This window comes from Hylaeus volcanicus, chromosome 6 (genome assembly GCF_026283585.1).
Source record: "Hylaeus volcanicus isolate JK05 chromosome 6, UHH_iyHylVolc1.0_haploid, whole genome shotgun sequence".
Taxonomy (NCBI): domain Eukaryota; kingdom Metazoa; phylum Arthropoda; class Insecta; order Hymenoptera; family Colletidae; genus Hylaeus; species Hylaeus volcanicus.
In genome coordinates this window covers 3,425,685-3,437,691 of record NC_071981.1, presented here as the reverse complement: position 1 = coordinate 3,437,691, position 12,007 = coordinate 3,425,685, and the positions used below count along the sequence as shown (strand labels likewise).

General features: G+C 39.1%; 4 protein-coding genes across 5 annotated transcripts in view; all 4 read left to right on the top strand.

Annotated features, from left to right (window-relative positions):
• The first annotated feature begins 757 nt into the window (after nt 1–757).
• On the top strand, nt 758–1,586 carry LOC128878444 (small nuclear ribonucleoprotein Sm D3). Its single transcript, XM_054126651.1, has 2 exons — nt 758–1,247; nt 1,316–1,586. The coding sequence occupies exons 1-2, from the start codon at nt 932–934 to the stop codon at nt 1,426–1,428; spliced, it is 429 nt and encodes a 142-aa protein (XP_053982626.1). The 5' UTR covers nt 758–931; the 3' UTR covers nt 1,429–1,586.
• Nucleotides 1,587–1,963: 377 nt separating this feature from the next.
• LOC128878433 (adenomatous polyposis coli protein-like) lies at nt 1,964–6,941 on the top strand. Its single transcript, XM_054126636.1, has 8 exons — nt 1,964–3,074; nt 3,146–3,290; nt 3,378–3,529; nt 3,668–3,998; nt 4,081–4,507; nt 4,571–4,822; nt 4,904–5,137; nt 5,207–6,941. Exons 1-8 carry the CDS (start codon nt 2,222–2,224, stop codon nt 5,891–5,893), a joined length of 3,081 nt encoding a protein of 1,026 aa, XP_053982611.1. The 5' UTR covers nt 1,964–2,221; the 3' UTR covers nt 5,894–6,941.
• Nucleotides 6,942–7,037: 96 nt separating this feature from the next.
• Nucleotides 7,038–11,274, top strand: LOC128878440 (uncharacterized). Of its 2 annotated transcripts, XM_054126646.1 has the most exons (5): nt 7,038–7,203; nt 7,287–7,641; nt 7,762–8,054; nt 8,122–8,282; nt 8,698–11,274. In XM_054126646.1, the coding sequence occupies exons 3-5, from the start codon at nt 7,762–7,764 to the stop codon at nt 9,021–9,023; spliced, it is 780 nt and encodes a 259-aa protein (XP_053982621.1). In that variant the 5' UTR covers nt 7,038–7,203; nt 7,287–7,641; the 3' UTR covers nt 9,024–11,274. The 2 variants fall into 2 exon arrangements, with proteins under 2 accessions (XP_053982621.1, XP_053982620.1); XM_054126645.1 differs by having other exon boundaries at nt 7,287–8,054.
• Nucleotides 11,275–11,426: 152 nt separating this feature from the next.
• The window catches only part of LOC128878439 (corticotropin-releasing factor-binding protein), an 8,835-nt gene continuing 8,254 nt past the window's right edge, over nt 11,427–12,007 (top strand). The window contains exon 1 of the mRNA XM_054126643.1: nt 11,427–11,704. Coding sequence (XP_053982618.1) covers nt 11,579–11,704 — 126 coding nt within the window. The 5' untranslated portion in view covers nt 11,427–11,578. The remainder of the gene's footprint in view (nt 11,705–12,007) is intronic.

Sequence of the window (12,007 nt, the reverse complement as noted above, 5' to 3'; positions counted from 1 at the left end):
TGTTTATGTATATTTTTCAAAACAAAATATATATAAATTCATGGCCCTAGAAGAAACAACTAATACGAAGTTATTCGTCGTGGCTTTCCCGCATTACAACGAGGTCGATATAAATCATTTCTGAAATGTTACGATCTTTTTCAATTGATTTAGATTAGAGCTGGTGATTCACTGTTACGAAGTTGGTACTCGGTAGTGCTCGGAAGGTAACTAGTACACGAGTAGTTATTTCGCATACGAACTTTCTTTATGAAATAAAATTATTTTAACAATAGAACTGCTACTCAATCTAAAATTATTATTTCAAACCTTCAAAATTCTGTACGAAGAAAGTTTGATTAAAAAATTGAAATAATATATTCGTGGTGTTCGTAAAAAGAATGTCCCTAAATTTTACGGGAAAATGTATGAGCTGAGATTTTTTTGCGATTTTAACAATAGAACTACTACTCAATCTAGAATTATTATTTCAATCTTCAAAATTCTATACAAACAAAGTTTGATTTATTATATATTCGTGGTGCTCGTAAAAACAATTAATGCTTTTGTTCCTAGATTTAAGGGGAAAATGTATGAGCTGGAATTTTTTGCGATACGTTTTTATTTTCAAGTAAATTTCGAATAAAATATCTTTATTTATGAGAAACTGTAATAAATAAAATATTTCCAGGGGTATTAAATAAAATTTAGTTTTTTTGCGTTACGGCCTCTAATCTAACTCAAGGGAATTCGTTCTGCACTAGTTGGTAACACTGATCCCCTCCCTTTATCCACAGAAAGCGAGGTAGCCATTGAGCCGTAACGTGTGAGGTTAAGTTTGTGTTTGTAATTTTGATATTTCGACAATTTTCGTTACACGGACTCCGTATTGCCAGTTGATTAAGCAAAATTTCAATCGTATTATTTAAATTATCCAATCAAGACGGCCGCAATGTCGATCGGAGTACCAATAAAGGTACTCCATGAAGCAGAAGGTCACACGGTAACCTGTGAAACGAATACTGGTGAAGTGTATCGGGGCAAATTGATAGAGGCCGAAGACAATATGAATTGTCAGATGCAGAATATAACCATAACCTATAGGGACGGACGTGAGGCACAGCTAGAAAATGTTTATATCAGAGGATCGAAGATTAGGTTTCTCATATTACCAGATATGTTGAAGAATGCACCAATGTTCAAAAGACCGGGCGGGAAAGGCTCGGGGACCGCCGGTAGAGGGAAATCTGCTATCTTACGTGCTCAAGGTATGTTTATAGAATGTTTTAGCATTAATTGGTTACATATTAATGACATTAATTCAATTCTGTTTTAGCTCGTGGAAGAGGTAGAGGTCAAAATCAAAGAGGCAGAGGTACAGGCTCTGCTCCTTGGCTTAATCAACAGAATCAGCCAGGAGGATCTCAAGCAGGAAGAGGACGAGGTTAAATTATAATATTTTAAGGGACACAAAGATAAAAGAAAAATAATTGACAAAAGCTTGTCTATTCTTTCTATACCATTTATAAGATGTTTCTCCAAATTTCTATATCAGTAATGGAATTATCAATAAATCGATAGAATGCTTTTTCTATATTATCTTTGTATATTTGTTTTATTTTTCGTGATACAGTAGGACTCCATCTGAATTAACAGATACATGGTACATGGTTATCTAAACACATTGATGTGCTTGAAAGAATTTGTTAACTCTTATTATATAAACTACCCAGTTACCCAAACTTGGTTTTCTTCCCACTGGTTTAGATAAATGAAATTGTACTGTACATTGTACTTACATCTAGAGAAATTATAACCAAAACATTTGATAACTGTTGCTTAGCAACTCTTAGCAACGAAACTATAAACTACACAGAGGGATGTGTGATACGATCCTCTAGAGTCACTAGCATTCCTTGGCCCTCTGGTGGCGAGTACAAAGCGTCCCCACAGTCGGTAAATTTCGAATAGCTAACCCCATGATTAATCTACTGGAACGTGTAAACTCTGTGGTCAACTGCGTCTTGTCAAGCAAGTCAATTAATGTTTATTCAAGACTCACAAAGGATGGACAACAGCAATTGACTACTAATTTGTTGACAGAAGTTTCGGCAATTCACGCTAGTATCTTAGTCTGATTTTTGTCTATCGATTAGTTTACTTATTTGTAAAAACGAAAGTACTTCAAAACAGTGCAAAAAGAGTGATTTTTATTTATTATTAACAAATAAGATAATAAGATATGGAGAGAAGTACTGGACGGAGGTACGAGGAAGAGGCAACTGAGCAGCCCGTAGATTACATTAAAAAATATGTAGAGAGAAAGACGGTAGCTCAAAGCCATCCTATTGAAGGCTCACCTAGAGCTGATAGATCTTGTAAGAAGGAATTTGGAGAACGTGACTCCAAAGTAGATCTATTTGGAGACTATGCAGAGACTGATCTCGATCAGCCTACAGATTACAGTTTGAGATATGCTGAAGATGATACCGATGATGATGAGAAACAGAGTCCTGAGTACTTCTCAGGAAGTGTTCAGGAGGATACAGTAAAAACATATTGCACAGAAGGAACTCCTTATGAGACTCCTTTTAATTTTTCTACTGCAACTTCAATGTCTGATTTGCGGCTTGAAGATGCAAAGGAACCAATAGATTCACAGAAGAAGCTTAATAAAAAAGCTCTTGATCTTGGTCGTAAGGAGGATTTGACATTTGAGCGTACTCTGCCTCTTAATTGTAATGAAGGTCGATCTCATCTTGTTGAGAAAGAATTAGAAACTATGAAGACTTCCCAAGCATGCAAACCAGGTCGTCTCTCTCCTGAAAAATTGCTAGATTATTACCAACCTGGAACATCGAATGGCTTCTCCCGTGCCAATTCTCTCAGTTCTCTTGGTAGTGCAATAACACAAAGAAATAATGGTTCTGAAATTCCTAAAGTATCTCCTACAGATTCTACAGATAAGATTGACAGTAGGTCAGAAAGAGTAGATCACAATGTGACCAGTCCTAATGTTAACGGTTTACGCATATCTACAGAAACTGATAACTCAACAGAAGGAAAAAATAATACTAGAGTTGTAGACAAAGAAGGTAAATATGACATTGTTTACACCAGTCAATAATTTATAGATCCTTGTAAAATATGTTGCTGTTTATTTCAGGGAAAATGGTGACATTCAGTAGACAGGATTACTACGCGGAGCAAACTCCGTTAATGTTTTCACGTTGTAGCTCTCTCGGTTCGCTAAGCGGTTTCGAACAGCATTCTATACACGATGATCGCAGCTCTGTCATCAGCGATTTTAGGCAATACTATTTATCATCTATGCAAATGAAGTTATCTAAACTTATCGAGATCAAGAACTATTGAAAATCTGAATTAACTTCCAACAGTCGTAGAACCAGCGGCGTTGTGTCTCCGAGTGAATTACCAGACTCACCTACACAAACTACTCCTCCTAGTCCTCGCAATCACAAGAGTCAATGCACGGATTTCATAAGCAAAATACCAGAAGAAGCAGTAAGACCGTCCGTTCGACATTTATGTATGCAATGTTATTGATTGTCAGCGAAAAAAATAGTAATAGTAAAAAAATAACGAGAACCATACGAATTTCGACAACATACTAAAATGAAATTAGTTTTAGCGATGGTATAATTTTTTCAATGGAGATCATTTTCAGCGTATTCAAAGTGTCACGCACCGCGGACAAGCGTTTTCGAAGATGACATTGCCACATTCAAAGAAGAGTCAACACCGATTGAATTCTCTACAGCTACTAGCCTGAGTTCTCTAACAATTGACGATGAGTTAAAGATAACTAACGGTTCTAAAATGCAGTCTGAGGTAAAAGACTCGTCGAATAATCTTGATAAAAACATTAAAGTTGAATCGTCAGAAGAAAAAGTAAATAATGCAGAGACTGAGAAAGATCAAGAACAAGTAAGCGATGGCGACGAGGATGATGAGGACATGTTAGCTGCTTGTATCAGCATGGGCATACAAAATAATAGGTATCATTTGTTTTTAGAATCTCTTTCGTAATGGCTGGCTCATGTGATAATTGCAGTTTCTATACTCTTAAATTTATTTCAGGTACAGACAATCTTTCAAAACATCTAATGTTCAGAAATCTATCCAGCCTGAATCCTCGAACATGCTGCGCTGCCAAAGGCCCGTGGTTTTGAATCAATTGGAACTTCGCGTTCCTGTTGCCAACATAGATACTTCAGTGACTGCTTCCAAAACGAATAAAAGCGCTATAGAAGTAGTTAGTGCTCCCGATACGATGCATGTATATTGCACAGAGGACACGCCAGCTGATATCTCTCCAGTGGGATCGCAATCCAATCTTTCCGCATTGTCTATGCCAAGCGTTCAAGAGGGCGTCGAGAGGATTGAAAAGGACAAGTCTTCCAGTGAAGTTGAATCCCATAGAAATGATCTTTCAGATGAGAGCTCTAATCTTTCTGGGGAGGACGAGAAAATTCTTGACGCATGTATTCAGTCAGGAATACCAAAGGTAATTATCTTACAGATAGCAATCTACTAGAAAGTAGTTAACACGTTGACTAATTGATTCTAGGTTCGTCAAATAACACCGCCACCGACAAGTTGCATTTCCTTTGCGCAAAAAGCAGATGTGTCTACGCAAATATTCAACAAATGCGGCACACCGTCATCGTCTCCCGTCGAAAGTAGGAATAAAAACCCTATCCACGGTAAATCTCTCTGTCGCGCAACCTTGGAACACGACAATGACCTTTCCGATGAAAGTCCTAATCATTCAGACGATGAGGCCGTTTTGAACGAGTGCATAAGATCAGCGATGCCTAAGGTTTGTTTACTGTCGATTAGACCTACTTAGGCTGTTAAAACATAAGCGAGACATTATCTCATTTCCGAGTGGATATTTTAGGTTAGGTTGAATATCTCGACTTTGATGGGACAAACGTTGCCTCAAACGGTTGACAAATTAAAAACTGCAACTATCAGAAAACTGTCCTCTTCCGTATCGTACAGTCAGTCTGAATACGCTGAGCAGAACAAGCAGAAGTCGAAAAAACCCGTTGCTTTCGACGACAACTTGAGTCTATCGGAGGAGGAGGAAGATATTATGTTGGCTCAGTGTATTAAATCCGGTATGCCGAAGGTGAGAATGTCTGTGGCATCTTGAGAGCGACGTTATTATTTAATATCACTTACGTTACATCATTTTCAGGCATTGAATGGTTCGTCAAATTCATCTTTGGTGAATACGAAGAAGCAATCGGAACAGTATTCAAAGACCAAGGCCGCTACTAGTACTTCCTCTTCTTATTTTAACAAATCTGGCTCGAGTAGGAATGCCACTGTGCAGATACAATCGACGCATAGGTCTGTTCAAAACGGTTCATCGGTATTTATGCACGGAGGAACTTCCTGCATCCTTCACTCCGCAAAGGCATTAGAAAACCGACGGTTACTAGTAAAGAATGGCGGGATAAATGGATGCGAGAGGGTAAATCCATCGGCGTTGTGCAACAGGAAGTATTCGCAGACAGAGCAAGATCACGGCAGCGTCAACGAGAACAGTTCGACCCCCCTGCGTTCTCGGGTCCCCAATTGTAGATCCCCTATTTCAAACGGGACGGATAACGATGACGACGAACCCTGTCGCAACTCCGTGAAATCTAACGTGGCGCCCTCTCGTCACAGTTCGGTGAGTTCGCTCAGCGAAGAGGGATCCCTTGGGTCCATCGAGGAGTGGGCACTTTTGGAGCTGTGCATCAGCTCAGGCATGCCTAGGAATAAGTATCGTCTCAAGACGATAAAAGGCTCCGAAGGAAGCAACCACGAGGAACGCGACACGATAGCTGAAGATAATTACTCTATATGTAGCTACAATTCCTATGTTTGTAAGACGTAAACAAATTGTTAACACGTTTTGCTTTATCGACGGTTCTATGTATCATCTGTTGAAAGACTGAAGACTTTTTTACGATTATCGTTGAGATTGGATGGCGTGTATGGAGGTAGATAGGTGCCAGGGGAAAACCCTAAATTTGAAGGTAAACTTAGGCAACAGTTTATATCCCATTTTTTTAGGGCGGAGATTGTTCAATTCGTGGGACTTGCTCTGCGTGACTATAACGAAAACTATGTTAATCATCCAATAATCGTTGATTTTAAACTTGTGGTTAGCTATAGTATTCTTACTTCCTATTTTTTATATCAGATTAAGCGTTACTCATTTCTGCTGCAGCATGTGATATTTATTCAATCGAAGAAGAAGGTATACAAATGAAAAGAGTATTTACTACGTGACTTGGGTGCTTTCTCTAATCGCTAGAATGTTTTTTAATCGCTAAGTATGAAGTTGCGGTGTACGTTAACACTTTATCTACCAGAGAGCCTATTAATTATGTAACGTTATGTAGATTAACGTAACTAAGTTCTAGACTATCTAGACTGTTTCTAAATAGACCGGTAGTTAAAGTGTTAAGATCAGTAGGAACGTGTTAAGACGAATGTATTTCATATTTAGTGATTAAAAGTCTTAATCATAACACTATTACGCTATCGATAATAAAGTTTCGACCTATTGATTTATTATAGAATGTTTCTTTGTCTTCCAGGATCTGTTGTGTACTGGGAAGTTGGTATTTTGTAATATGCCTTTCCTTCTCCCTTTCCCTGTCGGACGTTCATATGTGTGCTTGCGTGCCTGTGTCATAACATTTAAGGCTCGGAAGAGATACCGCAAACTTGCAGAGCTGTGACATAATGGATCACGTACTACAATTTATTGCGTAGTATAAATTCACGATTGTTGTCCTCGAGTATTCATTTCCTGACAGTGAGAATGGTGTGTACCGTTTGAAATAGAAATGGCAGCCATTTAGCGTGATGTTTCTTGCAATTATTTACAGTTATTAAACAACTCAAAACACATTTATTGTTATGCAAACAATAAAGAAAAATTGATTGTATGTTTCAATGTTATGTTAATTTATACAATTACCAATTTCATTTTAACAGGTATCGCCTTAGTAGAGACTAAACTACTACGTCTTTTAGAGGAACATGTTCTATACTTGAACAGGAGCAGATTACAAAAGTAGCCGCTAATCACGGACACTTTCTAGCTGGCCTGCTAGATGATTACTATACCACCTTACTATAACACCTTAAATTATTGGACTGCTAACGAAGCTGACCTCATTTTAGGACCCTGTGGTTAGTTGCTACAATTGCTACAATTGCTACAAACTCCTCTTCTTATCAGTACAGATTCACGCAGTGCATTTAAATTTACCTAGGTACCCTTTTCACGAAAGCTCAGAGGGCAACAAAAGTTCGAAAAGAAAAATGACTTTTCAATAGATTCGATGTGTTCAGCGAATGCACAGTTACAAGAACAAATCATGGGGGGAAGTACCGTCATAGAGTCCCAGAGTTCATTGATGATTACAGACCAAGGTCGCTAGAGCATAAAATGCGCCGCCTTTTGACCGCTAACTCTGTTGCCGTTCGATGACTCGTAATGACCACCTGACCACCGCGGTAGCCTATTTCCTGCACATATAAATCTTCATATAGCCACGGTGAATCGTCTTCAGTGCATTGAGACCAAGTTGGAGAAGACGTCTCCGGAGGTGCGTCGCGCGTTTCGAGGTAACGTTGCCTCCGTGAAAAGGAATTCAAGTTCAGTTGGGAAGTTGCTGAAGTAACTGAAGTTGGGAAAATTAATGTTCACTGTAAAACCGGAGGCTAATTTTCAATTATCGAATGCAGATGCACCCTCGTGCACTCTACTTGTTTGCACTTGTGCTTTCGCTCGCCGGGTGCGAAGAAAAAGCAAGATGGTACTCTGGGCTCCAAACAGTGCTTAAGAACTGCCCCGTGGAGTCCTGGAACAACCCCGGCCAGGATGACTTCTTGGAGAAGTTACGACGTTGCGTGCAGGACCGTGCCCTGGCAGCTCTGGACTCCCTCCTGGAGGACGACGTCATATCGGTCTTCGATGGGCTGGACCTGGTGCGATTTCAAGAAAAGAGGATCAATTCTACGGGGAACCACATGGACAGGTAAGATTACTTATTTTAAATTTGTGAGCTTGTTTTCGAAATGTAACTCTAAATATTATCTTCGCAGCGAGCCTGAAGACGAGACAAACTGGACTTCGATAATCGTGAAACGACTGTTGCGCGTTCTGCGCACTCATGTGTTCAAAATTGACGTTGATCATATCGCGAGCAATATCACTTCACCAGCCAGTAGTTCTGAAACGGAAGTAGAGAATAATATATTCGAAGGTAGGACACTTTAATATTGGGCTGTCTGGAAAGTCCATGGTGATTTTTAGTAGGCGGTACAGGTCTGAATATGTCAGAATAGCTGAAAACAAATAACATGTGTACACTCCTTAAAAGGTACAAAGGTTGTGGAACAAAATGGTACATATATAATTCAATAAATATGCATCAACATTCAAATATGTCTTTGAATTTTTCTTAAAAGTAGGCATGAACTTTCCGGACAACCCAATAGATTACTATTATTTTTATTAACTCTTCCATGTGAGTTCTCAACAGCTTCTCATTTGAGGCGTTAGGTTTAGGCTTGGTTTAGTCTGGTCAAGCTTGATTAAGTTCGATCGGGTCCGGGTTAGGTCTGATCAGGTCTAGTTAGTTTCGTACGTCGCTGTTAATTCGTTTCCGTTGTTATCAGGTCGTAGACGCCGTCTGAGACGCAGACATCAGCACATGATGCCTTTGATGTTAATGGGCTTCCTGCTGATGGGCTCCATCTTCATCCCCATGGGATTTCAATTCTTAGCCGTCCTCGGTGGCAAAGCGTTGCTCCTAGCTAAGATGGCTCTGATACTCTCTAGCATCCAAGGATTGAAGAAAATAGCGACCAACGGAGTCAATTATGGATTGTACCATGTTCCTCCTGTGCACGATCACGGCTGGCATGAAAGGAGCCATATAGAGCCACCCCCGCATCACATGGATCTACCTTTCCAACACCATTCGCCTTTGCTTCGCCCTTAACCCTTATTTTCTGATTTTATTGAATTGTCCAGAAAGTTCGTGCCAATTTTTAAGAAAACTTTAAAGGCACATTCGAATTTTGATGTATATTTATTGAATTATATAAGTACCATTTTGTTCCACAATTTTTCAACCTTTTAAGGGATGTCCATATGTTATTTGTTTTCAATCATTCCGATATATTCAGACCTGTACCGCCTACTAAAAATCGGCATGGACTTTCCAGACAACTCAATAGTACATGTGTTTCTGAGCATGTAAGAGTGCAACGGGTTCATTCTCTCCTCGTCGACGATCATTACAAAAATGTAAGATCGTCTAGATCCCTAGATCCCTTCAGCGAATAAGTCTTCCAGTAGCGAATTATGGCAAGTTTTTTTATCGAACAGATTGTACCTTACGTATAGATATATTGTAATGATTAGACTGCGGATTTTTATGCATTTATAGGAAGTTTGAATGCACAAAACAATTACAAAATGCACACAATGTGCAAGAATATAAAAATAATGAAAGTAAAGTTCACGTTATAATATTTGCAGGGTAAAATAAATTCCTATTTAGGTTCAAATATTGTAGGTACGTTTGGTAACATTTTAATTTGCATAAAGATCCGCAGTCTAGTAATAATCATCAGATTGAGACTTAGAAAATGTGTACAAATACATTTTAAACGGAGATCAGGTTGAGGATTGCGCGGTAGATACTTTAACGAAACAAAGTGGCAGGTAAATATCTTTATTTAAACTATATGTATATACAAATGATTGAACGCAAAGACCCAGAATTAACTTCTACGTCTAATAAACACACTTCATCCACCTCTTCGGCGGGATCCTCATCCTAGGATTAGGTTTTATTAAGACCTCTGACCGTGGTGTTTATCCGAAGGGGTAATTGCTATAAGGCGTACCAACGATTGCGAGCGGTATGTTTTCAGAAGAAACACTTCCAACCAATTACGGTTACCGCTCTAATTTCGATCGATATTCCCTATCCTTGATCCTCGAAAAATTAATAAACAAAAAAATCCCGAAAAAGTAGAAACTCGAATCGAGTTCAAACACTCTTAATTCCTCGAAAGATCAACGATGGTGTTCGATGAAAATTGAATCGCCAAGTTTCGAAGTGGGTTTTATAAACGCGAAAGGCCGATAAACATTGTAATGAACACGAATAAGAACGGCGACGTAAACGCGTTCGGAAGAGTATCGATTATACAAAGTGTCCTCTTCGTTATACAAGAATAGAGAACTGATTTATTCACCGGGATGCTTCTGAATTTTATTAAATCACGTCCGTGAGATTTACGGCATCGGTTCTTGGGAAAACCGCTAGCCGCGGTAATCGTTTTGTCATCGATTGTTTGATCAAGTAAAACGTTTCTTAAATCTAATATTTATCGCCGGCAATCGTAAGGGCGCCGTTAGTCTGCGAAACGCTTAAAGGGTAGTCGGAAAAAAGTGTGCAACTTTGACAATTTTTAGGAAGTATAATGAATGTATAATAAAATAAATTACGTGTATACGTATGAAGACATTTTTGATTAGGTTGTCCGAAAAGTTTCTTTCGTTTTATTAATAAGTAATGCATACACAATATTTTATGTCTAATGTTACATTATTGAATCGTGTACGATTCATTTTGCTCCATTACTGTTACACCATCAACATCTAAGAAATTAGATCGTCTATTTGTATAAACACTACCGCACAAAATAATTGAGTGCAAATTACGAAAGAAACTTTTGGGACAACCTAATATATCATTTCTTTCTTCCAAAATGGTAGCATGAGATCCGAGATGGTGAAAGCGACATCACTTTTCCCAGAAGGGGTTTTCACGGCTGGAAAGTAATCTTCCACGATTGTTTCCGGTCAGTATTATGTATTATTTATTCTGTATTCGTCCTTTTTTGATCGATTTAACTAATCGAACTTTTTTGCAGAGTCAGACATGGATCGCTTCGAAGACTTGCGGCGCGGTTGAACGTCCTGCACGCATCTCACCTGTCCGTCGGCTGTACACATTTCCCCGACAACTCTCTTTCTGCTAAAACCGTCGAGCGCGTACACTTGTATACACCTCCTTCACCGATTGTGTGGGGGTTGTAGATCGTAGCGACCATCGGATTGTAACTCGTAAGCTTCTTACTAAAATATAACGAAACGACGATGAAACATTTCTACGTAACCGAAAGTTACAAATACCTTTCTAAAGTTATAGAATTACTACAAAGTTATAAAGCTCCACGCCTAAGTAAGAGACTCGCGGAAGAAGTTGAAAGAAAGACGTTGGAAGTTTTATCAGCGTTATCGTCGCGAGTTACGTCGGAAACGTCGGGGGATGCGCGGCGTCGACGAATCGCGTGCTGGACCAGCGGCTATAAGAGGGACGCCGCGCGTCGCGACGCCGCACAATCCTCAGTTCGTCCTGACGCGGGGAGAATCAGTGGACACGAAGAGGACCGAACGTGCGAGAGGTTTACTCGCGTTCCACGGAACGTCTCTTAGACGACAACTGTGCCAGTAGGTGTTCCTCTATCGATAAAAACGATGAAGAAGATGGTCGTCGATGGATCAACCCGCCAACTATCATGGCCATTGCTATTGGTTGGCCTTCTGCAAGCTGCCTCAGCTTTAATTAAAGGGAATTCCGATTATCAGCACTATCAGCAACAGGTATGGTCCACCTTGGTTTTGTTTATTTGCTAGATGGAATTTGTTTATTCCTTCAGGATGATAGTAAGAGAACAAGGAGAGAAATGAAGTATACTAAGCATGCAAAATCATTTTGAAAGATTTATGAAAATCACAGAAAGGAAAATTAAAAATTGAAATACTCCTAAATAAGGGGTTTCTAGAAGAATGTCTAAGAGCAATTTTCTGTTGAAAATTAATTATAGAATTGACTTCTTGAGCTTGTCCTTGACTGTACACACCCTGTATTCTTTCATTTTGAAAGATTTACGAAAATCACAGAAA